This window comes from Salmo salar, chromosome 29 (assembly GCF_965601325.2).
Source record: "Salmo salar chromosome 29, fSalSal1, whole genome shotgun sequence".
Classification (NCBI taxonomy): domain Eukaryota; kingdom Metazoa; phylum Chordata; class Actinopteri; order Salmoniformes; family Salmonidae; genus Salmo; species Salmo salar.
In genome coordinates, this window is record NC_138319.1 from 8,772,465 (window position 1) to 8,784,713 (window position 12,249).

Consider the following 12,249-nt stretch of genomic DNA (forward strand, 5'->3'; position numbering starts at 1 on the left):
TTTTTATACGGCCGTGCAAATACTGCCCCCTAGCCCCAACAGGTTTTAATGTCAATATGCCTTGTCCATTGCTGTTCTGGTCAGTGTTTATTGGCTTATTTCACTGTAGAGCCTCTAGCCCTGCTCATTATACCTTATCCAACCTTTCAGTTCCACCACCCACACATGCGAAAACATCTTCTGGTTTCAATGATGTTTCTAGAGACAATATCTCTCTCATCATCACTCAATGCCTACGTTTACCTCCACTGTATTCACATCCTACCATACCTTTGTCTGTACATTATACCTTGAAGCTATTTATCGCCCCCAGAAACCTGCTCCTTTTACTCTCTATTCCGGACGTCATAGACGACCAATTCACATAGCTTTTAGCCGTACCCTTATCCTATTCCTCCTCTGTTCCTCTGGTGATGTAGAGGTGAATCCAGGCCCTGCAGTGCCAAGCTCCACTCCTATTCCCCAGGCGCTCTTTTGATGACTTCTGTAACAGCAATAGCATTGGTTTCATGCATGTTAACCTGTTAGGGCTAGGGGGCAGTATTGACACGGCTGGATAAAAAACATACCCGATTTAATCTGGTTACCACTCCTACCCAGTAACTAGAATATGCATATACTTATTACATATGGATAGAAAACACCCTAAATTTTCTAAAACTGTTTGAATGGTGTCTGTGAGTATAACAGAACTCAAATGGCAGGTCAAAACCTGAGAGATTCCTTTACAGGAAGTGGCCTGTCTGACCATTTCTTGAACTTCTTTTCCATCTCTATCATTTACTAAGGATCTCTGCTCTAACGTGACACTTCCCACGTCGTCCATAGGCGCTCAGAGCCCGGGAAAAAACAGAATGTCGTCATTCCAGCCCCAGGCTGAAACACATTATCGCCTTTCTCAAGTGGCCGATCAAGGGACACTGGGCTTATGCGCGTGACCCGACCACCCCCGCCTTTGGGATTTTTTCCTCTGTTTGCCGAAAAGGAGATTCCCTGTCGGAATATTATCGCTTTTCTACGAGAAAAATGTCGTAAAAATTGATTTTAAACAGCGGTTGACATGCTTCGAAGTACGGTAATGGAATATTTAGAATTTTATTGTCACGAATTGCGCCATGCGCGCGACACTTCTTTACTATTTCGGATAGTGTCTGGAACGCACGAACAAAACGCCGCTATTCGGATATAACGATGGATTATTTTGGACCAAACCAACATTTGTTATTGAAGTAGCAGTCCTGGGTGTGCATTCTGACGAAGACAACAAAAGGTTGTTTGAATGGTGTCTGTGAGTATAACAGAATTCATATGGCAGGCCAAAACCTGAGAAGATTCCATGCAGGAAGTGGAAATCTGATTTGTGGAATCACCTTCAACACTTTGCCTATGAAACACACCGTGAGTTAGGATTCATTTAGCACTTCCTAAGGCTTCCACTAGATGTCAACAGTCTTTACAAAGTGGTTTGAGTCTTCTCCGGTAGAAACTGACCGAAAGAGAGGCCTGGAAAGTTGGTCATAAGGGGAGTGGCATTACTACTATGACGCGGGCGCCCATGGGTACCCTCTCCTTCTGAAACGTTTAGTAAGACAATGCAATCGTCGGCCTTGAATATTATTGAAGCTCTGATTGAAAATGGCCCTGAAGATTTATGTTATACAACGTTTGACATGTTTGAACCAACGTAAATATATATTTTTTTGCACATTCGTGACGACAAGTCCCGCGCGCCTCGTACATTATGAGTAGCCTTCGGAACGCGCTAACAAGAAGGAGCTATTGGGACATAAAATATTAACTTTTTCGAACAAAACTACATTTCTTGTGGACCTGGGATGCCTGGAAGTGCCTTCTGATGAAGATAATCAAAGGTAAGGGAATATTTACAATAGTATATTTGATTTTAGATGGTTCCAAGATGGCGCTAACCTGTATCGCCTAGCCTATTTTTCTGAGCATAGCACCTTGTTTATTGCAAAGTGTGATTTCCCAGTAAAGTTATTTTTAAATCTGGCAATGCGGTTGCATTCACGAGATGTTAATCTATAATTCTTTGAATGACAATATTAGATATGACCAATGTTTTCGAATAGTAACTTTGTAAATTGTAGCGCTGATTCACAGGAAGCATTTGAGGGAAAATATTTTCTGAACATCACGCGCCGATGTAAAATGCTGTTTCTATATATAAATATGAACTTTATCGAACAAAGGAATGCATGTATTGTGTAACATGATGTCCTCGGAGTGTCATCTGATGAAGATTGTCAAAGGTTAGTGCATAATTTTAGCTGGTTTTCTGCTTTTGGTGACGCCTGTCTTTGCATTGAAAATAGCTGTGTGTAATGTTTTGTCAATGTACTCTCCTAACATAATCTAACTTTATGCTTTTGCCATAAAACCTCTTTGAAATCGGACGACGTGGCTGGATTAAGGAGGTGTTTATCTTTCAAATGGTGTAAAATAGTTGATTGTTTGAGAAATTGAAATTATTAGATTTTTGCTATCTTGTCAAGCAATCCCATTACCGGGATGAGAACGGGAAGGGGTCCCATAGAGGTTAAGGAGAGGCATGCTTAGCCGAGTGATCATAAGGGTCCAGTGAGATTCAGACAGTTAGCCGGGCCATAGGTAGCATGCTGGCAGAAGATGGAGGGAGGTCTGTTTTTAGCCACCTCGTGCGTTTTGTGTGTAGATTAGTGGGGTTCTGTGTGGTAGGGGGGACCAGTCCAATTGGCAAAATAGTTATAGTTATAGTGGCCCAAGAAAATTGTCCGATAGACCTATTCAGATAGCAGCCGATAAGACAGCTAACGATTAGCGGGCCGCAGATGGGTGTTCAGGTTATGTCGCGATGGAGGGGCCAGTTGGATAACTCCCTCGGGCAGATAACGACGTTAGCCAATAGTCCGACGTTAGCCAATAGTCACTCGGGTAGCAGCTAGCTAGCTGCAAGATCCAGGTGTAAATGTCCAGAGCCTGCGGTAGAAATCTGGGGATATGGAGAGAAAATAGGTCCGGTATGCTCTGGTCTGAGTCGCGCTGTAAAAACTGGCGATAGCTTTTCGAGCTAAGGGATAGCTGATGACCGCCAACCGTGGCTAGCTGAACTCCAACGTTAGCCAGTGAACTGGCCAACCTCTGGCTAACCTCTGGCTAGCTTCTGTTGTGGATTTCAGATTTGAGGTAAATAATACTTTTTTTTTATTGGTGAGGCAGTTTGGAGGAGAGTGTTTTGAGGTTGAGTTTTTAGAAAAAAATATGCGAAGAAAATATGTAAATATATATATATACACGGGACACGACAAGAGGAGGACAAAGGACGTCTGACTGCTATGCCATCTTGGAATAAACAATAGTAGTTACAATGGATGTGCTTTAGTTATGTTAGTAGACTTCCATGTTTTGGCACATAACTGAGGCACCCCCATCTGCTACTCCAGGAAACACACACACACACACATACAGGCTGAACGTAATACAGTTTGAACGTAAACACATACGGCACATATCAACAGGGTTAAGAATGCACTCTTGTGGCTGCCAATGGTAACAACTGGCAAATCCAAAATGAATAAGCAAATACAGTCGCTACAGCGGAGTTCCCCAACTGGTGGCCTGCAAGTCGAACTCGGCCCGCAGTTGATTTTATTTGGTCCCCCAAGTTTTCTGAGCAAAAAATAAGTATATATATATATATATATATATATATATAGTACCAGTCAAAAGTTTGGACACACCTACTCATTCAAGGGTTTTTCTTTATTTTTACTATTTCCAGTGTTGGAAAATGTACCCAATTTTCATAAAATTACTCAAGTAAAAGTGAAAGTCACCCAGTAAAATAATACTTGAGTAAAAGTCAAAAAGTATTTGGTTTTAAATGTGCTTAAGTTTCAAAAGTGAAAGTATAAATAATTTAAAATGTCTTATATTAAGCAAAGCAGACAACACGATTTAGGTGAACGGATGATCAACGCATGTGTGGTTCCCACCGTGAAGCATGGAAGAGGAGGTGTGATGGTGTGGGGGTGCTTTGCTGGTGACACTGTCTCTGATTTATTTAGAATTCAAGGCACACCTAACCAGCATGGCTACCACAGCATTCTGCAGCAATACGCTATCCCATCTGATTTGCGCTTAGTGGGACTATCATTTGTTTTTCAACAGGACAATGACCCAACACACCTCCAGGCTATTTGACCAAGGAGAGTGATGAATTGTTGCATCAGATGACCTGGCTTCCACAATCACTCAACCCAATTGAGATGGTTTGGGATGAGTTGGACCGCAGAGTGAAGGAAAAGCTCAGCATATGTGGGAACTCCTTCAAGACTGTTGAAAAAGCATTCCAGGTTAAGCTGGTTGAGAGAATGTCAAGAGTGTGCAAAGCTGTCATCAAGGAAAAGGGTTGCTTCTTTGAAGAATCTCAAATCTCAAATATATTTTGATTTGTTTAATACTTTTTTGGTTAACACATGATTCTATGTGTTATAAAATAAAGAAAAACCCTTGAATGAGTAGATGTGTCCAAACTTTTGACTGACACATTTGCAAAAACAATTATGTGTAATGTGTGTAGATTGATGGGGGACAAAAATATTTTAATTAATTTAAGAATAAGCCTGTAACGTAACAAAATATGGAAAAAGTGAAGGGGTCTGAATACTTTCCGAATGCACTGTATATGTGATCGTATACAAATGTAAGCAAGGTTTGAAATTATGTTTTAGTCTAATGTTATATTTGTTTGGGCTTCTTGCGATAAATTTGCCCTCTCCAAATTATTGGTAATTATGTTCTGGCTACATGAGCATCTGCTCAAGAAAAAATTCCCCTGCAGCTGAATCAAGTGGAAGATCCCTGAACTACAGTATAACATTCTGACTTCATTCGTGAAAAGAAGACATTGGCTGCTACCGAAATGGCACTCCCCTATTCCCTTTTGCACTATAGGGCTCCGCTAAAAACAAATTGCACTACATTTTTAATACTGTGCTATTTGGTGCCCAGTCTAAGACATGTCCCTAATCTGCCTGACGACCAGTCATCTACTACACCGCTAACCCTCCCATCACACCATTTCAAACTGTGACCTCTCTCTCCTCTCCCCCCGCACCCCTCTCTCTCTCTCTCTCTCTCTCTCATTGTCCTCCCACTCTCTCTCTCTCCCCCTGTCCCCCCAGGCGTGGTGCGTGTGTCTCTGGCGGGCATGGACCGAGAGGTCAGAGAGATCTACTCCATCATCATCCAGGCCAAGGACATGGGAGGCCAGCTAGGAGGTCTGGCTGGAACCACTGTCGTCAACATCACCCTCAGCGACGTCAACGATAACCCACCCGTGTTTGATCAGAGTAAGAAGCAGAGCCTCCTGTCTTCTCCTGTGGCTTTTTGTTTATTTGGATTCCATTCTTCATTTTATCTTCACAACTGTTGAATTCCTTGTCATCATTCTCATTAACCATCCCTCTCCACTCCTCTTGTTCTTGCTCTTCTGTCTTCAAAGGTGGTGGATAAATGAAGATGTCCCACTCAGGCCGATTACCACTCAGGCCATTTTCATTTTTACATTTCAGGTCTACTTAAAGGGGTGGCTCTCCCATAGACACCAATGTGACAGCAGCTGGGTCTCGTCTACTTAGTTCATTGACTGTACATGAGTCAGAAAAAAATGGGAGTGGGATGTCTCGCTTCCTGTTCCGTCTCTGCTGTCCTCTCCTCTTGCTCTTTCTCTCCAGCCCTCTCCACCACTTAATCAACAGTGTATCCCCTCGCTTGTCCCTCTCCTTCAGACCATGCTCTCTCTCTCTCCTTCCTCCTCATCATCTACTTTGGCCACCAGTCTGTCACCAGCCCATTAACCCTTCCCACTCTCACATTATTCTTTCTATCCTCATCATCCCTCCCTCTACCCCCCTCCCCCACCCTCTCACTACTCGCCCTCTTTCCATCCCTCTTCGGCCACCAGTCGACCCATGCCCCCACCTCTCTTTCTCTCTTTCTCTTTACCCGGCCACCAGTCCCATTCCGGCCCCAATGCTGTCTCTTTGATTGGCCCCATTCCTGATCTCCACATTACCGTCCAATGAGAGATCAGCAGTTCATCTCTCTCTATCATCTGTCTATCCTCAGCCATCCCCTAGCTTTCTGCCTGACTGGCGGTCTCGTCTTTTCCCCTTTCTCCTCCCTTATTTCCCCCACGTCCCCCTCTCTTCTCTCAAATTAGTCACATCGCTTAAGTGAGACTTTAATATGTTGTGAGGAGCTTCGGGTACACTTGTCTGACAACCATAATGTGTGACCGTTTCAGTTCAGACAGAGGGAGCACGGCAAATTGAGAACCGCTGTCAGCCCTGTTTTTGAAATTAGGTTAAATTGTTGAAATTAATTCTCGTTGACCCATAAGACAATACAACCCAATTTACGAACCGTCTCTCAGACTGAACCAATTTGTGCTCAACGGTCTGTGGTTTATCCTTCTAATGTCCTGGTGTAATTACATAAATGTGGCACCCTCTAGAGGAACAATGAGCAAACACATGTTATTACATAATACCTCATCAACTAAAGAAATGTATTTAACTCTCTCCTCTCTCCTTCCCATTCTCAGAGCTGTATCAGATGAGTGTTCTGGAGTCGGCTCCCGTGGGGTCTGTTGTGGGTCGTATCCGGGCGAAGGATCGTGACATTGGCATCAACGCGGAGATGAGGTACAGCATCATCGACGGAGACGGGAGAGACACCTTCGACATCAGCACAGACCCCACCAATCTGTTTGGCATCATCACCATCAAAAAGGTACAGAGGGTAGACATCAATGAAAGGTTACACCAATGAAAACACACACACAGGGTAGACTTCAATGAAAGGTAATGACATGCTTTGAGTGTCCTCTGACAGAGGACAGAGAAGTCGACACAGCAGTAAATGACAAAAATGTAAATGCAATAAGTCACATTGAACTCAATTTAATTTAGAATCATTATTTGATTGATAAACAGTTGATTCACTCCTAGTGGATCCTTCTCAACCTACCTGTAAACCTTTTTTTTGTGGAGGTGCCTAAGTGCACAGAAACCTCCGCAACCTCTTTATTTAAATATTTATATTAATTGTCCCTATGATACAACGTACCTACTAATGCGGTAAACATGTCTCTCTCCCCTTTAGCCTCTGAACTTTGAGAGCAAAGCAAGCTACACTCTGAAGATAGAAGGAGCCAACACACACCTGGACCACCGTTTTCTGGACAAGGGCCCGTTCAGCCATGTTACCATTGTTCACGTCAGCGTAGAGGATATAGACGAGCCCCCAGAGTTTAGCTCTGCTGCGTACTACATAGAGGTCTCTGAAGAAGCAGAGATCGGCACAGTGTTCAAGACAGTCTCTGCCAGAGACCCTGATTCTTCCAATAACTCCATCAGGTGAGGACAGGGTTAACAATAAAATAACACCCAAAATGTTTTAACCAATGTCATGTAATGTCATCTTGTGGCCAGATGGTGTCAGTATGGTATTGGAGTGTACAAGGCTGTGTTTAAAAAAAAACATTGAGCTGATGTGACAGCTCTGAGTGATATAGACAATAGGCTATGCGATTTTAGTTAATTGGAAATGAGGATGGTGTTAATGATGATGATCTGGCATTTTTAAGAACCCTAATCAGTCAAAGCATACTGGATTGTGTGGTATTAGGAGACTTTCCCATTGTTTTAAATTATGCAGTGTGTTTACCTCACTCACAGAGCAGATGTTGAGTTAGAGTGGAGCGTAGTTTCACTGTGCATCCCAAATGGCACCCTATTCCTTATATAGTGCATTACTTTCAGTCAAATGTTATATCTGTTTGGGCTTCTTGAGGTCAATTTGCAGCAATGTATAATATCCCAGCCCTATATCTAGAGGATATAGGGCTGGGAAATTCACTAAGGGTCAGGGGCTCATCTGACACTGCTACTTATCAACATTCACATGATAACTTGAGGCTAAACATTTTTGGATTGTTAGATTTGAAAATCTTTCAATATGCACATTTCAGCTGGAGCCACATACACTACATGACCTGGACACCTGCCTGTCGAACAGCTCATTCCAAAATCATGGAATGGTCCCCCCTTTGCTGCTATAACAGCCTCCACTCTTTTGGGAAGGCTTTCCACTATGTTGGGACATTGCTGCGGGGACTTGCTTCCATTCTGCTACAAAAGCATTAGTGAGGTCGGGCACTTATGTTGGGCGATCAGGCATTACTCGCAGTCGGATTACTCGCAGTTCCAATTCATCCCAAAGGTGTTCGATGGGGTTGGGGTCAGAGCTCTGTGCAGGCCAGTCAAGTTCTTCCACACCGATTTCGACAAACAGTTTCAAACAGTATGGACCTTGCTTTGTGCATGGGGGCATTGTCATGCTGAAACAGGAAAGGGCCTTCCCCAAAATGTTGCCACAAAGTTGGAAGTGCAGAATCGTCTAGAATGTCATTGTATGCTGTAGCGTTACTAAGGGGCCTAGTCCCAGACCATTATTCCTCTTCCACTAAACTTAACAGTTGGAACTATGCATTGCAACAGGTAGCGTACTCCTGGCTTCTGCCAAACCCAGATTTGTCAGTTGGACTGCCAGATTGTGAAGCGTGATTCATAACTCCAGAAAACGCGTTTCCACTGCACCAGAATCCAATGGTGGCGAGCTTTACACCACTCCAGCCAACACTTGGCATTGCACATGGTGAGCTTAGGCTTGTGTGTGCGCTGCTGGGCCATGGAAATCCATTTCATGAAGCTACCGACAAAGTTATTGCGTGGATGTTGCTTCCAGAGGCAGTTTGGAACTCGGTAGTGAGTGTTGCAACTGGAGGACAGACCATTTTTACACGGTATTCGCTTCAGCACTCAGTGATCCCATTCTGTGTGCTTGTGTGGCCTACCACTTCACGGCTGAGCCGTTGTTGCTCCTAGAAGTTTCCAATTCACAATAACAGCACTTACAGTTGACCGGGGCAGTTCTAGCAGTGTAGAAATTTGACGAACTGACTTGTTGGAAAGATGACATCCTATGACGGTGCCACGTTGAAAGTCACTGATCTCTTCAGTAAGGACATTCTAGTGCCAGTGTTTGTCTATGGAGATTGCATGGCTGTGTGCTCAATTTTATACAGCTGTCAGCAACGGGTGTGGCTGAAAATAGCCGAATCCACTGATTTGAAGGGGTGTTTACATACTTTGTATATATAGTGTATTTGTATGGGATCTAAGTACAAATCATTTCTCGCCATTAAAATGAACTGCTATTTCAGAATGCTGGTATTCCAATGTTATCCCTCTTCGTAAAGCTGTGTTGGGAGTGTCTGTTAGATAATGTGGCTTTAGTGAATACACTACAACCCCTCTCAGAAAGTGTCCCAAATGGTACTCTATTCCCTGTTTAGTGCAATAGGGAATAGGGTGCCATTTGGGGGACACGCTTGAAGCAGATAGCGAAAGCTCTGGGAATGATGTGTGTGAGGATGCAAATCAAACCAGCCCTGTGAGCATGGCTACAGTAAGAGCATCAACCTTGAACTGCAATTGTTTCACCGGGGCCAAATGGTGTGGCTAACATTACTATATGACAGACAGCGTATGCGTCCCAAATTGCACCTTTTTCCCTATGTAGCACATTACTTTTGACCAAGTCCCATTGGGAATAAGGTTGACCTTAAATGGGGGAATCAATACAACAGGAGAGAGGAGGCCTTTCTCTCTCCCTCTTTCTCTCAACACTTGCTGTCTCAAACTGTCACTGGCAAACACACACACACACACACAAACACACACACCATAGAGTGATATTAATAGTACTCCTTTAGGGGGATCTTCCCCTGCCATCGTCTATGCTGGGCATGTTCCCTGCCCTCGGCATCATGGTTCCCAAAACACATGCAAACACACGCTGGCACACACACACACAAACGCACACACACACACCCTGACATACACACAGTCAAATCAGTAAAGGAGGGTACATAGAGTGCTGCTGATGCTGGGTCTGCCTTAAACATTGACAGCTTGCCATTCCACATCTACGGGGGGGTGGTGTGTGTGTGGTGTGTGTGTGTGGTGGTGTGTGTGTGTGTGTGTGTGTGTGGTGTGTGTGTGTGTGTGTGTGTGTCTGTAGGGTCTAAACCAGTCTGACAGACCAGGCGATTCTGCCAAGGACTCTCTCTGTGTATAGCTGAGAACTCTCTCCATTTTCTCTGTGTGTACTGCTGCACAATGATGGGTCAGGAAGCCTGCCATTGGGAGTTTAGTTCACACTGAGTTTAGTTCACACTGAGACAGAAAGGAGGGAGGGAGGGAGGGAGGGAGGGAGGGAGGGAGGGAGGGAGGAGGGAGGGAGGGAGGGAGGGAGGGAGGGAGGGAGGGAGGGAGGGAGGGAGGGAGGGAGGGAGGGAGGGAGGGAGGGAGGGAGGGAGGGAGGGAAAGAGATAGATCACTATACACTTAACATAGGTGTGTTCTTTCAGGTCTTTCCCAGTAGGATCCTAAATCGACTTAATTTCCTTCTTTGAGACGCTATGAATATGGGATTAAACTGTGTCCTGAAGTAGTGCTCCCCCCCAATCATCTGGCTTCATCGCTGAGTGTCTGTCTGTTTACTCATTGTTGCGTGATGTTCTCTGAGGAGTGCTTTGGAAAGTGGCCCGTGGTGGCAGGAGATGAGCCAGCCTGTGCAGCACAGCACAGTAAAGCCCATCGCAGGTACACACACACACCAGCTCTGTGCTGCAGCTCAATTTGGCAGAATGCAGAGATATTGCTGATTCGATCACAACTGAGACGGTTTGAGGGGCAGTTTGTCGTACCTCCAACCTTTACCGCAATGCCTTATTAAATAAAGCGTAATTTCCATTGGCACTTTGAATTCAACCCGGGTTGGGATGGCATTGGTGGGCTAGCTCGAATTGCATTTCAGTTTTGAAACTGCAGTAAAAGTGTAGTAACTGCATTCGACTGTGGTATTTGGACGCAGTAATTGCAGAATACCTGCAGTGTACTGCAGTTATACAGCTGTTGTAGCATTTGCTGTCATTACATGTGAAGACTGAAAAAATAATCAAATAAATTCTCTATGTGTAATTATTCCATGATTAACCTCTATGGGCTAGGTGGGACGCTTGCCACCTACACCAAAGCGCCACCTACTCAACAGCCAGTTGAATCCTGTGGCGCGTTATTCAAATACCTTAGAAATGCTATTACTTCAATTTTTCGAAAATATGACTATTTTACACCATTTTAAAGATAAGACTCTCGTTAATCTAACCACACTGTCCGATTTCAAAAAGGCTTTACAACGAAAGCAAAACATTAGATTATGTCAGCAGAGTACCCAGCCAGAAAAAATCAGACACCCATTTTTCAAGCTAGCATATAATGTCACATAAACCCAAACCACAGCTAAATGTAGCACTAACCTTTGATGATCTTCATCAGATGACAACCCTAGGACATTATGTTATACAATACATGCATGTTTTGTTCAATCAAGTTCATATTTATATCAAAAACCAGCTTTTTACATTAGCATGTGACTAGCATGTGACTAGCATTCCCACCGAACACTGCCGGTGAATTTACTAAATTACTCACGATAAACGTTCACAAAAAGCATAACAATTATTTTAAGAATTATAGATACAGAACTCCTCTATGCACTCGATATGTCCGATTTTAAAATAGCTTTTCGGTGAAAGCACATTTTGCAATATTCTCAGTAGATAGCCCGGCATCACAGGGCTAGCTATTTAGACACCCAGCAAGTTTAGCACTCATCAAAGTCAGATTTACTATAAGAAAATTGTTATTACCTTTGTTGTCTTCGTCAGAATGCACTACCAGGACCTCTACTTCAATAACAAATGTTGGTTTGGTCCAAAATAATCCATCGTTATATCCAAATAGCGGCGTTTTGTTCGTGCGTTCAAGACACTATCCTAAAGGGTAAATAAGGGTGGCGAGCATGGCGCAATTCGTGACCAAAAAAATCTAAATATTCCATTACCGTACTTCGAAGCATGTCAACCGCTGTTTAAAATCAATTTTTATGCAATTTTTCTCATAAAAAAGCGATAATATTCCGACCGGGAATCTGCGTTTAGGTAAACAGACAAAGGAAAAGAAAGCATTCGGTCGACGCGGGCACGCGCCTAAGCCCATAGTACTCTGAGTGGCCACTTGCCAAAAGCGATAAAGTGTTTCAGCCAGAGCCTGC

At 43.7% G+C, this 12,249-nt stretch overlaps 1 protein-coding gene across 2 annotated transcripts in view; it reads left to right on the top strand.

Annotated features, from left to right (window-relative positions):
- Nucleotides 1-12,249, top strand: part of LOC106590058 (cadherin-20) — a 171,361-nt gene that overhangs the window by 136,028 nt on the left and 23,084 nt on the right. For both annotated transcript variants that reach the window (XM_014180571.3, XM_014180570.3), the window contains exons 5-7: nt 5,187-5,354; nt 6,611-6,798; nt 7,171-7,424. In XM_014180571.3, coding sequence (XP_014036046.3) covers nt 5,187-5,354; nt 6,611-6,798; nt 7,171-7,424 — 610 coding nt within the window. The remainder of the gene's footprint in view (nt 1-5,186; nt 5,355-6,610; nt 6,799-7,170; nt 7,425-12,249) is intronic.